The sequence below is a fragment of the Hippocampus guttulatus genome, chromosome 13, assembly GCF_054856545.1.
Source record: "Hippocampus guttulatus isolate MCC_2025c chromosome 13, RoL_Hgut_1.0, whole genome shotgun sequence".
Lineage (NCBI taxonomy): Eukaryota > Metazoa > Chordata > Actinopteri > Syngnathiformes > Syngnathidae > Hippocampus > Hippocampus guttulatus.
Genome location: NC_141273.1, coordinates 16,131,066 through 16,151,322, shown reverse-complemented (window position 1 = coordinate 16,151,322; position 20,257 = coordinate 16,131,066). Strand labels below are relative to the sequence as shown.

The 20,257-nt window shown below is 48.8% G+C and overlaps 3 protein-coding genes across 3 annotated transcripts in view; 1 reads left to right on the top strand and 2 right to left on the bottom strand.

Moving 5' to 3' along the window:
* Window positions 1-26: 26 nt before the first annotated feature.
* msl2a (MSL complex subunit 2a) lies at window positions 27-6,003 on the bottom strand. Its single transcript, XM_086127830.1, has 4 exons — window positions 4,221-6,003; window positions 2,953-3,264; window positions 1,449-2,524; window positions 27-1,342 (listed from the first exon to the last, which is right to left on the bottom strand). Exons 1-4 carry the CDS (start codon window positions 4,360-4,362, stop codon window positions 1,037-1,039), a joined length of 1,836 nt encoding a protein of 611 aa, XP_085983956.1. The 5' UTR covers window positions 4,363-6,003; the 3' UTR covers window positions 27-1,036.
* Window positions 5,995-10,802, top strand: pccb (propionyl-CoA carboxylase subunit beta). The gene is made up of 14 exons (XM_086127831.1): window positions 5,995-6,233; window positions 6,445-6,564; window positions 6,642-6,710; window positions 6,949-7,005; window positions 7,078-7,191; window positions 7,571-7,681; window positions 7,946-8,054; window positions 8,138-8,258; window positions 8,479-8,560; window positions 8,756-8,879; window positions 8,959-9,167; window positions 9,347-9,445; window positions 9,691-9,790; window positions 10,413-10,802. The coding sequence occupies exons 1-14, from the start codon at window positions 6,012-6,014 to the stop codon at window positions 10,532-10,534; spliced, it is 1,659 nt and encodes a 552-aa protein (XP_085983957.1). The 5' UTR covers window positions 5,995-6,011; the 3' UTR covers window positions 10,535-10,802.
* Window positions 10,803-10,929: 127 nt separating this feature from the next.
* stag1a (STAG1 cohesin complex component a) overlaps window positions 10,930-20,257 on the bottom strand; it is a 28,499-nt gene continuing 19,171 nt past the window's right edge. The window contains exons 10-32 of the mRNA XM_086127829.1: window positions 19,946-20,069; window positions 19,764-19,862; window positions 19,602-19,681; window positions 18,582-18,689; window positions 18,385-18,499; window positions 17,992-18,109; window positions 17,791-17,894; window positions 17,470-17,562; window positions 17,092-17,385; window positions 16,259-16,329; window positions 16,009-16,177; window positions 15,462-15,554; window positions 15,195-15,369; window positions 14,966-15,105; window positions 14,703-14,804; window positions 14,474-14,622; window positions 13,877-14,005; window positions 13,585-13,787; window positions 13,081-13,249; window positions 12,873-12,989; window positions 12,382-12,496; window positions 12,180-12,260; window positions 10,930-11,812 (exon numbers count right to left, since the gene is read on the bottom strand). Coding sequence (XP_085983955.1) covers window positions 11,789-11,812; window positions 12,180-12,260; window positions 12,382-12,496; window positions 12,873-12,989; window positions 13,081-13,249; window positions 13,585-13,787; window positions 13,877-14,005; window positions 14,474-14,622; window positions 14,703-14,804; window positions 14,966-15,105; window positions 15,195-15,369; window positions 15,462-15,554; window positions 16,009-16,177; window positions 16,259-16,329; window positions 17,092-17,385; window positions 17,470-17,562; window positions 17,791-17,894; window positions 17,992-18,109; window positions 18,385-18,499; window positions 18,582-18,689; window positions 19,602-19,681; window positions 19,764-19,862; window positions 19,946-20,069 — 2,872 coding nt within the window. The 3' untranslated portion in view covers window positions 10,930-11,788. The remainder of the gene's footprint in view (window positions 11,813-12,179; window positions 12,261-12,381; window positions 12,497-12,872; window positions 12,990-13,080; window positions 13,250-13,584; window positions 13,788-13,876; window positions 14,006-14,473; window positions 14,623-14,702; window positions 14,805-14,965; window positions 15,106-15,194; window positions 15,370-15,461; window positions 15,555-16,008; window positions 16,178-16,258; window positions 16,330-17,091; window positions 17,386-17,469; window positions 17,563-17,790; window positions 17,895-17,991; window positions 18,110-18,384; window positions 18,500-18,581; window positions 18,690-19,601; window positions 19,682-19,763; window positions 19,863-19,945; window positions 20,070-20,257) is intronic.

Genomic DNA, 20,257 nt, shown 5'->3' with positions numbered 1-20,257 from the left:
CACACAGAGACGCACACAGACACTAGTGAAAAAGTAAAAAACTATCATTTAATTGACGTCTTGCTGATCGTGTCCATGTTGTTATGGCAGTGAACGTTTTCATCCTCAAACACCTTTAGCGATACAAAAAAAACAAACAACCTAAAACTAATCCGACTTCAAGTAATGCCCAAAAAGACACATCAATGCACACATATGGGAAGATTACATTATATATGCTGATGGTTGTTACGACGTAACGTGCCTGCTACCAATTGAAAGAAGGCTCGATATCGCGCTAAGAGTCTTATTCACTCCGATGATCATTTTTACGCACTTTCTTTGTTGGTTTTAAAATAAATGTTTGATTGGTCCCTAACTTGCTGGACCCGTACAGTGGCGATGCATTTGGACACGCACTCTCTCTCTCATGCATGCACGCATACAGCCTCTCTCTCAAGCATAGAGACAGGCGCATACTCTCCCGCACACCCTCAGACATGTCATTCTCACAACACAGCACCAAATCAATTGGTGTGAAAAAATACTCTTTTTGGGGAGGGCTGAAAAGGTGAAGACAACTTGTGTCTTTGCTTTTAAGAGAAACGCCGCCGTTGTCTTTGAACGCACCGCTGGAGTTTTTTTTTTTCTCCGCCTCACGCTCAGTGCTAGCGACGCTAAATGTCAGTCAACAAGTGCTTCCATGTTATGGTCGCTTGCACAGCGGAAGAAATTTTAAAAAATGGAGCCATGGGGGTATGGTGTGGCGGTAGGATGGGTGGGGTGGGGGGTCCCTATTGCCTTTGAAGGTGGTCTATGTGTTGGGGGGTCGATCTCTCACACACACGCACGCACGCACACAGGCACGATACAGGAGGGTTTGGCACAGCCACGCTAGTCTGACTACTGCGCATTTTCCACCACAGAAGAAGAGCAGCTGCCATAGTGCGCCCCATTCAGGGGACCAGGTGTGGCGTGCGGCCGTAACATTCGATGAGCACCCGAAAGAAACCATAAAAAAAAAAAAAAGAAAGTCTGGCCTGCCTCTTCGGGGAGTTCAGCCAATGAGCAGCTCCAGGCTGTCCTCGTAGGCGGGGTCCCTCGGCGGTGTGCTGGCCGACAGAAAGGCGGTGGCCACGGGCGCGCCGGTGGCCGTGGCCACGTTGAGCAGGGTGCCGGCGCGAAGTCCGCTGCCCGGTGGGCTGCGGAGGGCGGCGGCCGCCGCGATGCTGGTGAGGTTGATGCCCAGCGTGAGCCGCGTCTGCTCCAGCGCCTTCTCGGGCACGGCGAATGCCTCCAGCTTCTTCTCGCCGTTGGCCATGTAAGAGTTCTGGCAGCCGCGGCAAATGCAGTCCAGGCACGCCTGCCGACAGTTAACACCACAAACATTTTTGAACAGAGTAATTATCACGAATGAACTACAGTACAAAACTATTTTGATAATATGAATGGTTGGGTCCTATTCTCACCTTGCGGTTGGAGTAACAGGGGCATCGCTGCCCCCTGCAGGTGAGCACCGAGGGGTTCTGGGTGGCGCGTCCGCATTTGCAGCCTTTCTTCTCCACGGGCTTCTTGTAGGGGGGCCGCGGCGGTGCGGGGGGCACCAGGCAGCCGGTCAGTTGCAGGCGCTGCTCTTTGCCGCGCTCTCTGCACTTGGCGCCCGAGCGAGCCTTCTTCTTGGCTCCCAGCTCGCCGTGCTTGCGGGCGCCCTTGCTGTGGTGGTGGTGGTGGTGGTGATGGTGGTGGCGTGCGGGCTTGGGCGACGCCCCGTTGTATAGAGATGAATAAGCGTGGGGTGGCGCGGCGGCGGCGTGCTGCGCGCGCGGCGACGTGGGCCCCTGCAGGATGGAAGCGATGGGGAGCGGCTTCACCTGCTCCCGGTCGCTCTCCGATCGCGAGCGCTTGCGTTTGTGGCGCGACGACGAAGGCGGTGAGGAGGAGGGCGAGGGGGGCGGGGGGACGGCGAGAGGCGGATGGGGGAACGCCGGGCTCAGCGCCACGTGAGTCCTGTCCGCGTGGAGCTGCGTGTAGTTGTGTGCGGCGTCCAACTGCAGGTACATGTGAGAGTGCCGGTCCGGGGGGCCGTCAGTGGGCGGCTGGAGGGGGTCCAGAGTCTGGAGAACCTCCTCGACGCTGAGAAGAAGCACCTCGCCCTCCTCCAACTCCCTGCCGCCCGGCGGGGGGGTGAAGGCTCCGTTGGGGAAGGATCCGGGGGAAAAGGCTCCCGCGGTGAAGGGTCCAGTGGTGAGACTCAGCTCCAGGGTGGCCGTGTCGGACGCGGAGTGTCCCTCAGCAGGGGGTGGAGCTAGCGTCTCCTCCATCAGCTCGCACACCTCCAGCTCGGGCGAGGAGGGCTCCAGGCTCTCCAGGAGTGCTCGGTTGCACGACCCGCGCTCTGGGTACAGCTCGGCGGGTTGGCGCAGCTCCTTGGTGGGGGCGGTTGACTCGATGGCTTCCGGCTCCAAGTCGCCATCCTCGGCGGGCTCGCCATCCGGCAACTCCTTGTCCACAGACTCGCTTTTCACCAACTCGCCGTCCGGTGCTCCTAGCAGGGTGATAATATTGATTTCTTTCTTTTATTATTCGTTTTTAATTCATTTTGACTTTATTTTTTTAAATTCAGTTTGTTTTAATTACTTTTGAGAGCAGGTCTTATTTCCATCCCCCACCAAGCATTATGTTTTAGCTTAGTTTTTGTATTGTTTTATTTTTAATAGAGTATTTGTCAAGCTCAAGATTAAAAAAAAAAAAGCAATCAAATAATGGGTAAAAAATAAAACTACAATTTTAAAATAAGCATTTGACCATCATTTTATACCAAAATAAACACATTTAAAATGGCTAATACTTACCTAAACAAAACCTGTGGACATTTTCGCGATGATTATATAGGTTTTCATTTTTTTAAAAAAAACGTTTTCATTTTTGCTTGAGTTATTTCATTCGTTTTAGTTAACCAGAATAGCTCCCTACTTGCAGAGGAATCCTGGGCGTCCGGCGACTCTGCGTCCTCTGCCGGTACCACCAGCGCCTCCTCCAGCAGCGCCATCAGCTCGGCGTTGGCGCTGACGCACGGCAGCAGCGCCGAGTGGGCCACGTAGACGCACAGCTTTCGGTAGAGCCGCACCAGCAGCGATAGCTGCTTGTCCTCTCGGAAGCCGCCCGCGTCCCGGCAGCGGCCGCAAGCCGCCCGCCCCGCTGTCGTCTTCTGGCCCCGGCAGCCCAGACACACGTGGTGCGGACAGCCGGGGTGCGGCGCCGACACCGGATCCCGCACGAGCTCGCCTGGAGGAGAAAAAAAAAATTGCTTGTTCAAAGTAAAACTGCAGCTATCAAAACATTTTAAGCTGTTTGGTGGACCTGCTGCCCTCTTGATGAGTGGCAAAGGAGTCAGAGCTCTATCTAGTGGGCAAACGGTGCAGGGATCTCATTCTGAGTAAGTCCCAACAGTGAACATTTAACTCATTCACTCCCAAAGACATTTTTAAACGTCTTTTCAGACTTGGTCCAGAATTGGCTGGTACTGAATGAGTTAATATCCCATGAGACTGTCACAATATGTCAGAATTTAATCGGCAAAACTCCACCCGATTATCATTATCTTCAAATGGTTGAATATCGGCTGATTATTAATGGGTTGTATATATTTATTATATATTTATTAATTTAGAATCCTACAATCCAACCGTATCAATCTGTCCTTAGCAAGCTTGCCTTCCAGTCAGCAATCTGCAACCACGATTCGAATCTTCACACTATCAATTTAATACTTGATAGGTGAAAGGCAGTCCAGAGACACTCTTTGTGCAGTATTGGTAACATTACAAACTCCACAATTTTTGTGGCGTTTACATGGTGTGTTCAATAAGAATACATTAAGACATACTGTTTGTGTGGTATTAGCTCAAGCAGACTGTGTTTGTCTACTGCTGTGACTTAGATGAAGTTCAGAACACATTTTTTGGACCAATTCATGCAGAAATCATTCCTAAGACTTCACATCCTTTTTTTCTTGCAACTGCATGTCCTTTTTAAGTGAGCAGTGCTAGCTAGCTAAATACAGCATGAATAGTAAAGAAAAGCGGAGTCATGTTTTGGCAACTGAGGGCGAGAAAGACATGATAGGGGCTCGGCCTCGTTGCCAGGGCGACGACAAATTGTGTCAAGCGCTGCCACACACACACACACCAGTGGTATAAATAACACGGCAATATTACGATTTTCCCCGTAGAGGCGCTTACCACAGACGAGACATGCCAACGATTGTCGGAAGAAGGGCAGCAGCGTGTACATGTCCGAGAAGGTGTGCGGCTGCCGCGGGTCGCACTGCAGCACGGCCCGGCTGGCGGACACGTACAGCGCGGCCGCGTTGACCGGGTTCATCGCCGCCTCTCTGGGGGAGGAGTTGGGGTACGCCGCGCGTGGATGTGGAAGGAGTTTATATCCAAGCTAGGCAGAGGGGCTATTGACGCTTCTTTTATCAGTCCAGTATCGGAGTGGCCAGTAAGCTGCAAGCCATTTGTAGTATATCTAAAATATATCAATATCAGCGCTCTTTGGTGGAAACGCTGGTTCGCACGACGTCATAATTCTTCACATTCTTACTCGCAGTCGGGACGAACGTTGTAGTTGTATAGCCATCTTCAAAGGGGTAGCATTGTTTAGCGGATCCTAGCCTGTTAGCTTAGCAAGCTAGCTAGCTCGCTGGCGGTGGTGTCGGCGGCTTCTAGCCTCGCGCGAGAAGTCACTCGACTGGCCATAAATAAAGTATTTTCAAAACAAGTCGCTTAATTGTGCTCAAAAAATAACGTCGGGGTCATACGTGGTGGTTAAACAGATTCGGTTTGCGATTAGCTCCCAGTTACGACGCGCGCGATACATGTAAACAAAGCTAAAGTTAGCATTGTTAGCTTCCCCCCCCAAAAAATAGAGCTATCGGAAATGTTCAAATTCCCTCCGGGCTGCCTTGTAGACAGGGTGGGTCTGGATGTTAGTTGATCCCGCGGTGTTGGTGGTTTCTTCCGTGCGATCTACCGTAACGGCCGGCCGGCCGGCGAAAGGACACATGAAGCTCGCTGTGCCTTTCGGAAATTTCATCAATCATTTGATTTGCACTTCCTCGCATCAAGTCCCTCTCTCCATAGATATTGCTTTTCTCGCGCGACGCTAAACGAATTCACGCGAGACTTCGTTAGTTACCGTGGTTACCGTTTTAGGTGGGGGCGTGAGTGGAAAGAAGGGCTCCTGTCTCGGCACAACGTCCCCTTTCGATGTTCTTGCGCACTGCTGTAAAAATCTGCTATTATAATTTCATCAGTTATAATAAAAGTCAGTAACAAAGGCGAGCAGGCGTTTAAAATTGAACGCAAATTTGATTTTATTAATTTGGATATTGCTTCAGCTGTAAATGAAATAGACATTGTCAAATTGTCTTAACCTACAGTACATTTGCAAATTTACAAGAACTTTCACATTTCTTTTTGAGTTCACGTTTGGGCATTAACACTATAGTAAATATAATGAAAATCAACGGGAAAAGTTAAATTGAATTTCAATGTTAAATCATTGCCTTTGACAGGAACGTTGTCCTTCCCAATATGGCAGCCAGGCACGTCTGGTACTCGGTACGCTCCAGCGCCTTGGCCGATAAGGTTTAATATTTGCAAAGCTGAAGAATCAGGTACAAGTCTGAAGTAACTGTCTTTACGCTCCAAGATTTGAAATTCAGCACATCAGAAAGTATAATACAAATCCAACATAGAATACTTGTAATGCATTCAAATATGTATGCAAAACAAACACACACACACACACGCGCGCCTTATAAGAGTCCAAAAAAAAGACCTATGTACCTGAAAGAGTAAAGCCAGGGTGAAATTGGTGTCTTGAATAGACCGAACCCCTTTTACTTAAGTCCCGCCTTTTCTCCCCTCCAGTGCAATTGGTTGAGGGAGAGCGCCCCTCGCTCGCCATTGGCTCGTATGACTGCTCGTTTCGACTTGCCTTCTGTCACAGGAGAGACACGCGCAGCAATGATGGCGGCTTACTGTGTTGCTCGGGGAAGCCGCGGGTTTCTCGACGGCTTGCGGCTGTCGTTCAGGAGTCTGGCGCCGGTCAAACATGGCGCACCGACACTCGCGACGAACCGATGCTACTCTGTCAGCCACCTGTCCGTGAGAGAGCGCATTGAGAAGAAACGTAAGGCGGCGCTGGTCGGGGGAGGTCAGAAGAGGATCGACGCGCAACACAAACGGGTGAAAAGATAATTAATAAGTCTTGGTGGAGTTGGAACGACGTAGTGACTTGGGAAATTTTCTACCTCTTTGGTCACAAGATTCTCCAAATACAAAAAAACCCAAAACAAATATTTTAAAAAATAAACAAAAAGCTAGAAACTTGAGGTGTTATTACTTATGTAGTGGGATAACCATGACATATAATTAAAAGTTAATAACACTTGCGTAGGGCAAGCTGACAGCTCGAGAGCGAGTTGAACTCCTGCTGGACGCCGAGTCCTTCTGCGAGACTGATATGTTCGTGGAGCATCGCTGCTCCGACTTCGGCATGGAGCAGGATCAAAACAAGGTGATGGTCGTTGTCATCTTCCTTCAGCTTCCTCTTCCTGAGTGTGTGTGATGTCACTTCTTGTTTTGTGCCGACAGTTCCCAGGTGATAGCGTGGTGACGGGAAGCGGCAGAATCAACGGCCGCCTGGTGTACGTTTTCAGTCAGGTGGGGCTCTTAAGGACTTTACCGGCACGACTTTTTCTCATGCTAATTTGATCAAAATTATTTATTTGTGGGCGGAATCTCCATACCTATAGAATAGTCACTTTTCAGGAGACCCCCAAAACCCCATCCTTGTTTAACCATTGACTTTTGCATTATCAGCACCCCCTGACCCCCAAAAAAGTGTTGAAAACGAAAACAAAACTGCGAATCCTTAACGTATCGTAATTTGGGTGTTCAGGATTTCACTGTATTTGGCGGCAGTCTGTCTGGAGCTCACGCGCAGAAGATTTGCAAGGTAAGCGTTTGCCAAGGAGGATTTCGAGCGGACGTGTTGTCATCGGTGACATGTGAGCTCGTCGCCGTTTAGATAATGGACCAGGCCATGATGGTGGGAGCGCCCGTCATCGGTCTCAATGACTCCGGAGGTGCTCGCATCCAAGAGGGCGTGGAGTCCCTGGCCGGATACGCAGACATATTCCTGGTGACGTGCACGCCACACAGTCACCCAGAAAACAAGTCTGATGAATAATAAAACATAACTAATTCTTAACATTATATTTATAAGACACACCTGATTTCAACAAAATACACCGTGTGTTATTTGAATTTATTAAAAATATTCTTGAGGGGAAAATTATTTTAAAAATGTATCCAAAAACATGCTCCCCCCCATTTTTTAAATGCTAAAAATGATATTGAAATGTAAAAAAATGAAAATAAAAACGTATTATTAAATTTCACCGAATTATAAAGCCATGTACCACATTATATCGGTTCAAAATCAGTAAGCACAACCACAATTGTGACTTGAGACACACGGGATTATAAAGTGCAATGTATGTGTGTGTGAATCCCTCTAGAGGAATGTAATGGCGTCCGGGGTGGTCCCTCAGATCTCCCTCATCATGGGACCCTGTGCGGGCGGTGCCGTCTACTCACCCGCCCTGACCGATTTCACCTTCATGGTCAAGGTGAGGGAGAGAGAACATGCTACTTGTCCTGGGCCCCTCATCCAACTCAATTCAAATAATTCAGCTTTGCCTGTTGGGATGTTTTGTTTTGTAGTGTAAATTTGTGCTCGTGCAAATGAACATTTGACACACAAATCCTGTTTGTATTTGTAAAAACCGCTACAATTGAAAATGGGAAACGGATACTTCGTTATTATCTGTCGACATGTGTCGCTCCGCTTTTTGTGTTTGTAAAACCGTTAACCGCTCGCATCTGCACGCAAGGACACGTCGTACCTGTTCATCACGGGTCCCGACGTGGTCAAGTCCGTCACGAATGAAGACGTCACTCAGGAGGAGTTGGGCGGAGCCAAGACGCACACAAGCGTATCCGGTCAGTAGATTTGTCGTCGCCGTCGTCCCAGTTTTGCGTAACCTCTGTGGAAATTGCGAGGGTCGTTTGTGGTCCTTCTCCAGGCGTGGCACACCGGGCATTCGAGAATGACGTGGAAGCTCTGCTGCACCTGCGCCACTTCTTCAACTTCCTGCCGCTCAGCAATCAGGACGCTGCGCCTGTTAGGGAGTGTCACGACTCCAGGTAGACAAAACGGCTCGGCGCGTCTTTGCACTTTTTACATCAGAAGGAAAATGTAAAATAAATAAGTAAGTAAATACCTGGCCAGCTAGAATTTGTGAGCCCAAAAAAAACCCCTTAGCCACTCCCCTCCATGCAAAACCCCAACCCTGACTTGTTGCACTTGCGCAACTGCCCCAAGTGGAAAATGTCCAATTTTCTTTTTTGTCTGGCCTTACTTTAGCGAGCGCCTGGTTCCGATGCTGGACACCATCGTCCCGTTTGAGTCGACGAAGGCCTACGACATGTTGGACATCGTCCACGCTGTAAGTGATCAAAACAACAACGTGTGAGGATCACGGGGAAAGAAAACGAGTCTGCCTGAAACTACCGGTACATGGCGGTGATGGGATTCAAAACAAGTATTTGCACTTTTTTGCACACCCCACTTTCGTCTTTAGTTTTTTAACAAAAGTATCCATACTTCTACTTAAGTACAGTTCTTTTGCCACCTTTGCTAGATCGTAGATGAGAGAGAATTCTTCGAGATCATGCCCGACTACGCCAAAAACATTGTGGTGGGATTCGCTCGCATGAATGGGCGCACGGTGGGCATGGTAGGTAACCAGCCCAAAGTGGCTTCCGGTGAGTCAAAATTGTCGCCCGTCTCGTTCATACAGCGTAGTGTCTCGTCGGTCACATTTTTGGTGGGTTTGGCGGTCAGGCTGCCTGGACATCAACTCATCGGTGAAAGGTGCTCGCTTCGTACGTTTCTGCGACGCCTTCAACATTCCCATCGTCACCTTCGTGGACGTGCCGGGCTTCCTGCCGGGCACGTCTCAGGAGTACGGCGGCATCATCCGCCACGGAGCCAAGCTGCTGTTCGCCTTTGCCGAGGCCACCGTGCCGAAGATCACCGTCATCACCAGGAAGGTGCGTGACCTTATGATTAACCATTTTTGGAACAATGATTATTCTTTTTGAACAATGCTAATGAAGTTCATATTTGTGAGAAAAGACTCAAATGGGGCGGGGGGGCTTACAATGTAAGGCAATGTTTAGCAGGACTTTTTTTTTTTTTCCCCTGGCATTTAAAATTTGCTCTATTGCAGGCTTATGGTGGCGCGTACGACGTGATGAGCTCCAAACACCTGAGAGGAGACGTCAACTACGCTTGGCCTACGGCTGAGGTGGCCGTCATGGGCGCAAAGGTACAAAGCCTTCCATCACCCGACGAGAACAGCTGAACTTTATTTCAACCAAATTCTCTCTTCCTAATTTTTTTTTTTGTGCTTAATCTCGAATTTTCTCCCAATTCATTCATCCAGGTTAGAGTTGATATTAATCACAGAAACATTTTTGAAATTATTTATCTGGGTGTCATTTTTTAGACTTCAAAAGCCCAGCATTTGTGTGGAGACTTTTTTTGTTTTAATACCCGGTGAATTTGTGTTAGGGAGCCGTTCAGATCATCTTCAGAGGGAAGGAGAACCAGGCCGAGGCTGAAGCAGAATATGTAGACAAGTTTGCCAACCCTTTCCCTGCTGCAGTCAGAGGTACCTCCTGACTGCCACCTGACCTTTTTAGCAGAAGTCAACAGCATATATATTTTTGATAAAGGTGTGGAGTTTCATAGACATTTAATATAATTATCCTTTGAGAAAAAAAAATAAAATCTCGAATGGGGCATCAATTTCATATTTGGGGTATTTTTACATTGCATATTTTCAGAGCTGAGGGGTTTCTGTTATTGGTCAGTAATAAAATTGCTTTATCCACATTTTTCTAATGATAAATCTTTTTTTTTTTCATTTGTTTTAGCAAGATTTAGATTTTGTTGTTGAATATACTTCAAAGATCTATTTAGTAGATTTTGTTATGGCAATAAATTAATATTTTTGTGGGAGTGATAAATTTTACTATAATCAAAATGACTAAAAATTAGTCTAAGTGAATAATTGGAATCTGAAATTTATTGGATTTTCTTTGGACGATATTTCCATCAAATAAATACTTGGGGGAGTTGTATTTGTCCATCATTATAGTCTTAACTTTGGGGGACTTAACATATTATTTGTACAATTATTTTTTATTTAAATTCTTAAAATTTAGCAATATTTCCTAAAAAGATTTTTAACACTCCTCTGGAACACAATCTCACTCATACTGGTACTGCAGGTTTCGTGGACGACATCATCGAGCCGTCCACCACGCGTAAGAGGATTTGCCGAGACTTGGAGGTGCTGGCCAGCAAGAAGCAGGTCAACCCTTGGAAGAAGCACGCCAACATTCCTCTGTAAACATCGCCTCGTTTGTTTTCCCCCTTCCTCTCCACTCCACTGGAAGCCTGGAGTGCAAAAATCCCGGTCAATCCCGGATCGCATCTGGACAATTTTTTGGGTGACATTCTTGTCATATTTAACTGATGAATTTCATTCATATGAGGAATATTTTGATTGTCGTCGTCCCCCCATCCACCTTCAGCTTCACTCCTCATGTTTGAATTTAGGTCAAGTAGAAATGGTGCCTTTTTAATCGTAATACAATAAATAATGGACTTTGACAAAACTGACTTTTTTTGTCTAATTGGTCAGTAGGGCCACTGGTGGGGGATGAAATATCAAAGTAGAAAACTACAATACGGTAAACCATGTTTTTCTTTACTTTTTGGGTGCAAAAAGATGACAACTGTAAATTGAGTACACATTTTATTTTCTTAAAAACGATTGAAGGTCGACTTAAAACAACAGAAAAAAAAAAGGAGGCTTTTGAGAGCACGTTAGGGCTCCGCGGACAGTCTGTGATATTTACACAAGCAAAACCTGAATACACATTCAAACAACATATGTGATGCACCGACACGAGTCAAACACTGTCTGTAGCGGCGAGGGGGCAACAGCAAATACTGAAGCAGTGAGGGAAGGGGGGCGGGTGGGTTTAAAAAAAAAAAAAAGGTGAGACGGGGAAGATCCGGAAGAGAATGTTTGTATGTAGGCCACCATTTGGCAACAAATGAAAAGAATACACATTCGAGAAGGAAACGCTGTACAAACAAACACTTCATTTTAAAACTTTTCGTACTAAAGCTACAGAATTAGAAATGTCTTTTTCTTGTTTTTGTTTTGACTTTACAAAAAAACTATTTGTGTGCAGAGTAACTCCCGAGATCGGAACGGGATGGCGGGGAGGAGTGATAAGAGCACAGATATAGACCATGTAGAGTTGACATCCACTCTTGGTTTGAACTGATGCGGATGGACCAAAGTGCAAACACAAGGGAAGGGAAGGGCACGAGAGAGAGAGAGAGGAGGGGTGGGAGGTTGGGGGGGGGGGGGGGTACAGAGTGGAACACCCGGCCAACACTTTCTCCAAACTGTCCTGGGAGGAAGAAGAGGTGGACCAGGTGTCCAGCGGTGAAGTACTTGTACAATACTGTACCTTCTTCGCAAAGGAGTGTGACTGACAGCTCACGTGGATCCACCCCACCACCGCTGTCTTTTTACTTCCTGATCAGAAAGCGCCTTTTTTCTCCCCCCCCCCCCAAACCATTGTCATCAGAACATGGGCATGCTGAACCCCTGCAAGGACACACAAACAAATAATTCACAATAAACGTTCATGCAAATATTTGATGGGAAGAAGAAGGCCTTAAATTTTGGATGCGCAAAAAATAAATAGAGACTTTGTAAATAATTATGATTTTTGTGATTGGTTTTCTTTGACAAATGGGACTTATTGAGAGCTGCGTGGCATCAATTTTGAATTAAGTTGAAAGGTATCAAATTTTCTTGCCTGATAGAAGCCTCAAAAAAAAAAAGTTCTTCAGTTAAAGACCAGCAGGGGTTTAACGAATTTGAATCATCAAATTAGTTTTGCGAGTGCACTGAATTAAACCAAACCGTTGCACTTGAGTGCCGAGTGACGGTTACTGTCGGAATTTCTTACCGACTCGTCCTCGATCATGGCTGCCGAGTCGAAGAAGTCCGGTCTTAGTTCCGCTCTTTCGCGTCTGTTCCTCGATGGCGGCTGGCGGGGTTTAAAAAAAAATAAAAAACACACACACACAAAAATCCTACTCAACCATTCATCAAGACAAAGAACTGAACGGCTCAAACAAGCGCGGCCAGCCGACGGCGTCGTCACCGACCAGGTCGATGACCATGGTGTCTTCGAACTCCTCGTTCATGTCCTCCAGTTGGCCTCGCGACGACATCATCACGTCCTCGAAGATGGGCTCGGCGTCATCCTCCATCAGCCCGCGCCTGAAGCCAAGCGCAGTCATTTGACGCCCACGGGACCACCCCGCTCCACAAATATGCCGTCGAACCAGGCATAGCGCGATTATCGGTTGTGTTAGTCCACATTTAATCGATCGGCGGCTCATGAGTGAATGATCGGGCTTTATTTGAGAATCCATGTCCAATAAAAGGCCGGAATTATCAGATGTCTGTAAAATAGAATTTATCCTGCAATGTGGGGCGTGTTGAGAGTGATGTTTCCTCACCGATCATGCCATTAGCTAAAGCGAGGTACACAGCGATGTATGATAACTGGGCCTAAATTGAGCATCTTGCGCGTGTGCGTGTGTGTGTGTGTATTCCAGTATACAGAACGCATGCGGCAACTTTTCCAACTTACACGGTCTGCCGGACGCCCTGATTGCTACGTGACTTGATGTAGTTCATGGCCGTCCGGTCCTTCCGGCTCACGTCCTCCATCTTCTGCTGGCTGAGCCACGACATTTGCATCTGCGGGCTGAAGGCACGGCGGAGTGAAGCAGACACGCAAAAAGGGTGCTTCAAATGAGCCGAAAGGCGGCGGCGGCGGCGGCGGCAGCGGCGCTCACTTGTGGACAAAGTCGTTCTCCGACCCGGGTTCCGAGTCGGGGTCGGGCATGTGTTCCGCCGGCCTGTTTTCCCGGAGGACGGTGGAGGTGAGCTGAGGGGTTTGCAGCGTGCTGGGCGTCTGCAAGGTGTCGTTGCGCATCAGCCACGAGCCCTCCACGCTGCTCTCCTCTGCAAGGTCAGGAGGAAGTCGACGTGAGTACACCCGACGCCGTTGCTCAGCACGCCCTCACCTCAAGCTCAAGGCGAGTCAATCAAATGATCTCACTCGTTAATTCAAAAGTATTTCCCAGGATGAGGTTTTTTGTTTTTTTTTAAGTAGCAAAGCATGTCCCTGCTGATGCGCATTGCTTGCGGCTACTATTTAAAAATAAATAAATAAGGGGGGGGTTAATTCCCGCTAAGATACAGACAAGATGAATTGAATTATTTTCGCAGTATTTTGTGGATGACGGAGAGGAAATCCCAGAATAAATCACATTTCTTTGAGGCCTTAAACGCCGTACCCTCCACGCGTTTCTTGTGGAGCGGCGGCCGTCCCTTCTTGCTGCGGACCGAGCCCGTCTTGCTGCTGGAGCCCGACGTGACTGACATGTGGTCCTCGTCGCCGCCCGTCAGCAGGCTGTTCCGGTACGAGATCAGCGGCAGCCACACGTCCTCCCGCCGCTCCGACATGGACTCCGACATGAACTTCTCCAGGTACGAGTGGCTGGCGGGATGCGCGGCATTTCAGGATGGGGGCAGGAATACTAGCGCGGATCAAATATTTCTTTTGGAGCCATCGGGATTTTAACTTACACTGTCTTTTTGTCTTGGCGGATCAGCTTGGAAGAAAACTCGCTCAAAACCTCCAGGAAGGCCAAGTTAATGGGAGGAAAGTCTGGTCCTCGAGAATTCTGGTACTTGAAGGCAAACTCGATTCCATCTCTGACAAGAGGGCAAAACAGAAGCAAAAGTCACCTCAGACCGGCTCCAGCTCAATAGCGCGACAAAAATGAAAGAATTGCGGATTGGAACTGTTTTCAGAGCAGTTTGAGTTTGGATTTTAGTTTGTAGGACTCTTGTATACTTTTATTTATTGTGCGACTTGATTTGTTGCGGGGATTTTTTGGCGGGGGGGGGTTATTTTAGCTCATTTTGAGCACGTAAGAAATAAAAAAAGATGGACAAAAAAAAAACCCCATAAAAATAAAGTTTACAATTCCATAAACCGAAAAAAAAGTGCTTTTTCCTTGGCTTCTTTCTGGCGCCACATAAAAGCGTACCAGTGACGGCAAAAGAGGGAAAAGCGCGAAACTTTCTGAGGCGAGAGCAGCGCATGCGCCGTTTGGTCGTGACCGCCGAGCCGAAGCCGCTCGCTCACGCGCCGGCGAGCTCACGCGCCGGCGAGCTCACTTGTGCAGCGTGGCCACCGCCTCCCTGGTTTTGATCTGATCCAGGCCAAAGGTGAGGGCAAAGCGGCGGGCCAGCTCCTTGATGCCGCTCACGTGTGATGACGTGCGGTCCAGGTTGGGGCCTTGGTCCTGCAGCAGCTCGTTGAAGAGCTACAAGTGCATACCATCAAATCAATAATGCGTGTGTGTGTGTGTGGATATAAACATGGGCACCGTCCGGAATATCTGACCTGCTGCAGACTGAGAATGAGCGTCTTGGCGCAGAGGATCTTGTCCGTCTGCCTCGTTTTACTCAGGGTCTCCTTGATGATGTCGCCGTAGTCGTTATAATACTAAAAAAGGTAGAGTGAGAAAGAGAAACTCGAATGGATGAATTTCCCCCAGAAATGAAGCGAAAAGTCTGCTGAAATTCACCGGAAAATGTCCACGCATTTGCAAACCTAATCAGACACCTGGGAATCGTATTTTTAAAGGCGAAGAGATGAGCAGTCACCTTCATGTAGTGTTTGAAGATGTCGGCAGCGGCGGGCATGTCGACGATGTCGTAGATAATGAGTTTGCAGAAAGCTGCCAGCAGGTTCCTCCTCTTGTGCAGGGCCTCGATCTTGTTGGCCTCATCCTCCTCGTCCCCTTCTGAGAGGCGATGGAATTCACGATGGAGAGGACGTGGGGGTTTTTTTGCCTTTTGTGCGCTCCGGTGTCTCTCAAAACCCCGCTCTCACCCATGCTCTGGCTCTCGTCGTCCTGGTCGATGAAGACGTGGTCCAGGACGAAGTTGAGCAGCTCGTTCTGCAGCGTGCCGTCGGGGTTGAAGACCAGCGGCTGGAGGCCCTCGCGGCTGCCGGTCGTCAGCTGGTGGCTGAAGATCATCAGCAGGTCGCAGAGGAGCATGAAGGCCTGAGCGGAACGGATCGATTGCGCGGGCTGATTAGGAACCCCGAGAAAAGGCCAAATCTAGGGTGGCGAGGAAGCGCACTCTGAAAGTGTACCTGCTCTTTGACGGGCGTGTTGACGTTGGACAGGCACTGCTGGCACACGGCAAGGAAAGACTTCACGACCCTCCTCAGGGCCAGCAAGTCATCCTGCATGGACATACACAAGTAGCATCATTAAAAAAAAAAAAGAAAATTTGACTGACCGCACGTTGCAAACATGTTCCTTGTGAAGTATTAATCCTGATTAATCCTGATTTTACATGATGTGTAAACGACATCTTTAGGTTAGGTAAGCAAATCCAGAAAACAGGTTAGCGGCCTTCCTTTGTATGCTATGAGCATAACAATGACTTGATGACATGGTTTGAAGCCTAACTTGCTAAAATTGTTTTCTTTAGGGAAATAGTGTCTTTGGACAAAAGATAACTAGACGTAAAGGACATTTTCTTTCAATATAAATACATGTACACAATATGGTTGACAGCTTTGCAGACGTTCAAAGTCGCAGCCGCTGTTTGACACGGTCGATTTATATCAGTCGATGCTTCTATCCGAGTGAGTGTGTGAGTTGCTCATGTGGGGCCGTGTGTGTGGCAGGCACCTTGCTGGGCGCCCCCTCTGTGATCTTGACCAGCTGCCACAGGATGGAGTAGTGGGAGCACTGCAGCGCCTGCACGGCGATCTGCTCCGGCATGGAGCCCAGCTCGATGCCCGCCTTCAGCAGCCGGTAGCAGTTGCCAAACAGATCCCAGCGCGTCAGGTCGTGAGCGCTGCGGGGGGGGGGTTAGTGAGCGTTACTTTACAAAGAGGGCGAAGCGACCGTCGGACTGGAAGTGACGAGAGAGTCTAACTTGTGGAAGGCCGTGAGTCGCTTGAGGGTGGACAAAACGTTGTAGATGTCGTCGTCGTCAGCCTCCTCGGCCTGTGATTCGACAAACATGTTGATGCACAAGACAGCACATGCATGCTTCCGTAGGTGCCGCAAGTAAATAATTATAGTTACTACAATTTTTTTTGGGGGGGGGGGGGGGGGGGTGAAAGCAGGCTTCTATTTGTTTTTCTTCTTTCTACCCCCTAATTTTGCTGCTGTAGACTGTAAATGTCCCCAGTGTGGGCCAAATAAAGGATATCTTATTTTAAGTGAGTGTTTACTTTCGTTGTGCGATGGGCACACCTGCTAAACTAATTGTGACGTGGTGCCTATGGAACTATCCATCCATCCATTTTCCGATGCGCTTTATCCTCACATGGGTCGTGGGGGGGGGGGGGGGGGTGCTGGAGCCTATCCCAGCCATCTTCAGGCAGTAGGCGGGGGACACCCTGAACCGGTTGCCAGCCAATTAAAGGGCACACAGAGACGAAAAACCATACGCGCTCACATTCGCACCCTGGGACAACTTAGTGTGTTCAATCAGCCTGCCGTGCATGTTTTTGGAATGTGGGAGAGAACCGGAGTACCCGGAAAAAAGCCACGCAGGCCCAGGGAGAACATGCAAACTCCACAAAGGAAGCCCGGAGCCGGGATCGAACCCACGACCTCTAAACTGTGAAGTCGACGCGCTAACCACTCGCCCGGCGGGCCCACCCTTATTAAACCATTTGAAGAAAAAACATTGGTAATGTAAGTTCATCTGTCGACACGCTTCGGCGGGTCCTGCAGTTTTGGTTTGCGACACCGTCTCACCTCCTGCAGCAGCTCCTCCACGGAGTGAGCGAAGCGATCGGTCATCTCGTCGATGAGCTGCGAGCGGGCGATGTCCACGCGGTTCATGATGGTGTACTCCTCCGAGCAGAGGATGCTGTAGGTCTTACTGCACGCCTCCAGCACGTCCGCCTCGATGTGCTTCTCCACCACGAGCCGGATCTGCTTGAGCAGCGCGTCCAGGTGCTTCTCCATGCGCCCGGCGCTGTACACGTCCAGGTCGAAGAATTGCGGGATCTGCAGCAGGTTGGCCACTTTCTCAGAGTCGGCCTGGTACTGCGGGCAGGAAAAAACGGGAGGGGGGTCAGTCGCGCGACCCGTTCACATCTCGGCTTTGAGCGAAAAAAAGGCTTGGCTCACCTTGGACAGCAGCATGGGCAGAGCCATGATGAAGTGCTCCGTCAGTTTGTTCTTGTCATCTATTTGGGTCTTCCTCTCCTTGGCCGTCAGCACCTGGACGGGGGCGCACAGAAACACAACATGACCCAGTAAGGGCGGGTGCCGACGACAAAGAGCAGGCTCAAAAGCAGCGCACACAACAGGATCATCTTTGCGGACTTTTGATCACATGGGAGTCCCCCCCCCCCCCAGAATGTTGGTATGTGCGCAACCCGCTTAAGGTGGTTGGGTCCAAAATGAAAACATCTCGGTTCGCCGCCGTTCCCTCGTGCCGCGACCCACCCGTTTGCCCGTGCCTCTGCCCACGGGTGGATGGGCCTCTGCTGCCTGTCGAATGGTGCACACGGTCAGCTCGATGAGCGCGCTCTCCTGTCTGTCCGACAGCACTGCGGGGATGGACGGATGAGGTTAGGGGGGGGGGGGGGATATTCAGCAAAAGAGTGGTCCGCTTTCGAATGACTAAATCCTGTCCGGTTGTCTTACACTCCTCCCCCTGCACGGGCTCCTCCAGCAGCAGCTCGGTCATACACTCCCAGTCTTTTAACAGCTCCTGAGAGCTTTCCCACAAGGAGTCCACCAGGTAGGCTGCATGCTCGTGAAGCTACGCATACAAACACCAAAAAAAAAAAACAATGAGCATTGAGGCAGTGAGAGAAATGAACAAAACAAAATCCCAAATTTCCTCACATTCTAAATAAAATAAACATAAAAATAGTCACCGCCATCAAATGATCAAGCGGCTGAGACATTAATCGTCGTACATTGTTTTGGGACCAACTACGTGAAAAGCGATTTCATGCGGCACGCCTGCCAGTCTCTCACGGCACACACAAGGCGACACTGGGGTCGGGAACAACGAAGTGGCTCCAACGTTACCTCACTCTCCAGGAAGAAGAGCACCAGCATCCGTATGAGATTCCCATTGGGGCTGCTGCGGCCTCGGCGCTTGGCCAGCGCCTCTTCCGCCTGCGGGTCATGACGACTGAACAACCTGGTGGCAACGGGGTGCAAATAAGCCACGACGGGATCAAAGGAAATCGCGCCGTGATTGCGTGAGGTCGGCGCCGACTCACTTCCGGTGCAAGAACTCGCCGGCGGCCACGGCCACGGGCCTGTGGGCGGAGTAGACCAAGTGGTAGACATTTTCGCAGTCCTCGTTGGACAGGGCATCCTCGCTGCCCCTGTAAGGACAAAAGTGCAATATTCAACTCAACTCAACTGTATTTACAGAGCACTTTAAAACAACCACCGCTGCATACAAAGTGCTGTACAGGGAGCAAAGCAAAAACAATAAATTCCGAACAAAAACAGGAGAAAGCACAAAAATGTTAAAACTAGCAACAAAAAAGGCTCGATCCCCCTCTGAGCCTCCGCTTAGTTCTCGGTACCTCCAATAGTCTCTGGTCCGGTGACCTGAGGTAAGGTGGGACGACGCTATTTAAAGATTTGAAAACAAATAATAGGATCTAAAAAAAAAGAACTCTAAAGTGTATCGGGAGCCAGTGAAGGGATGCCGCAGTGGGAGTTATGCGAGTACCAGTCATGAGGCGAGCAGCAGCATTCTGGACCAACTGGAGACGCTTAATGGAGGATTGGCTGACTCCAAAGTCAAGTGCATTATAGTAATCCAGCCAGGATGTGACGAAGGCATGAAAGACTTTCAAAGTGCTCATGAGAAAGATAAGATAAGATAAGATATCCTTTATTTGTCCCACACTGGGGAAATTTACAGCCTCCAGCAGCAAGAATGTAGGCAGAAAGAAGAAAACAAAGGAGAGGCTTGACTTTAGCCAGCTGCCTAAGATGAAAGAAGCTGGATTTACCAATTTTCCAGTCCAATCTAGTTTATGTCCATCATATTACGGAAAATAGATCTTGAATTTCTGGTGTGAAATTATTTTATCAGAATTATTATTAATTATTATATCAGAAAACTTTATTTATACAATGTAAAAGTACAAGGCAAATACTTTGGCAAGGGTGATTATTTGGGAAAACGTGTCAGTGACACTGTTGGTTTGAATGTCACTTCACAGTGGGCAAAAGATGCGCCATTTTGTCGGAAACGCCGTCATTCCTTCTGGATTACTTACTGCAGGATGAGAGTGACGAGTCGGATAGCCTCCACAGCCACGTCGTACTCTTTATCCAGCGTCATTGATACAATCCGGTCCTGTTGTGACAAAAACAACGGGTGTCACTCCAAAGGCTTTGACTCCACTTCCTATTTTGTGTCTTCGTCGTGGCGTCGTTACCTTGAAGCGGTTGGTAAAGAGCTCCAGCTTGGGGAACAATTCGCGGTTGGTGTACAGGTTCTGCAGAGCTTTCAGGCACTTGAGACGCACCTCGCCTTGCTGTGGAGGGAGATAAATCGCACCAAAGTGAGCAAAGGAACAGAAGGGATACAAAAGGCGGCGGAGTTTTGCGCCGAACTCACCCGGTCGTGTAGCGTCCAGCCGACGTACTTCAGGTAGCTGTCGTTGAGGAAGGCGTCGCTGTACATCTTCATCCACACGCCAATCTCCTCAATGCAGATGGCTCTGATCTCGGCGATGGCATCCCTGGGAGGTGAGAAGAGCCGTCAGCGAGACCCCAATTTTTTAAAATCCATCCAGCCCCTAAAATCATGTTTTTCTCCCTACATTTTGTTGCACTCTTGCTGCTTCTTCTTGTTTGCCCCGATTTTTATTTTCAGTCCTCAAAAGCTGCTTTGTCAAATTATTTTTCTCTTTTTCCAAATATTTTTTTC

Bases quoted from the DNA above. Each gene is read 5' to 3' on its own strand.
- pccb (XM_086127831.1), top strand. From the start codon at position 6,012: ATGATGGCGGCTTACTGTGTTGCTCGGGGAAGCCGCGGGTTTCTCGAC. The intron at 7,006-7,077 runs GTAAGCGTTTGC...GTCGCCGTTTAG, and splicing joins ACGCGCAGAAGATTTGCAAG to ATAATGGACCAGGCCATGAT. The intron at 9,791-10,412 runs GTACCTCCTGAC...CTGGTACTGCAG, and splicing joins TTTCCCTGCTGCAGTCAGAG to GTTTCGTGGACGACATCATC.
- msl2a (XM_086127830.1), bottom strand. From the start codon at position 4,362: ATGAACCCGGTCAACGCGGCCGCGCTGTACGTGTCCGCCAGCCGGGCC. The intron at 3,265-4,220 runs GTAAGCGCCTCT...TTTCTCCTCCAG, and splicing joins GTTGGCATGTCTCGTCTGTG to GCGAGCTCGTGCGGGATCCG. The intron at 2,525-2,952 runs GTAGGGAGCTAT...TCACCCTGCTAG, and splicing joins CGCCCAGGATTCCTCTGCAA to GAGCACCGGACGGCGAGTTG.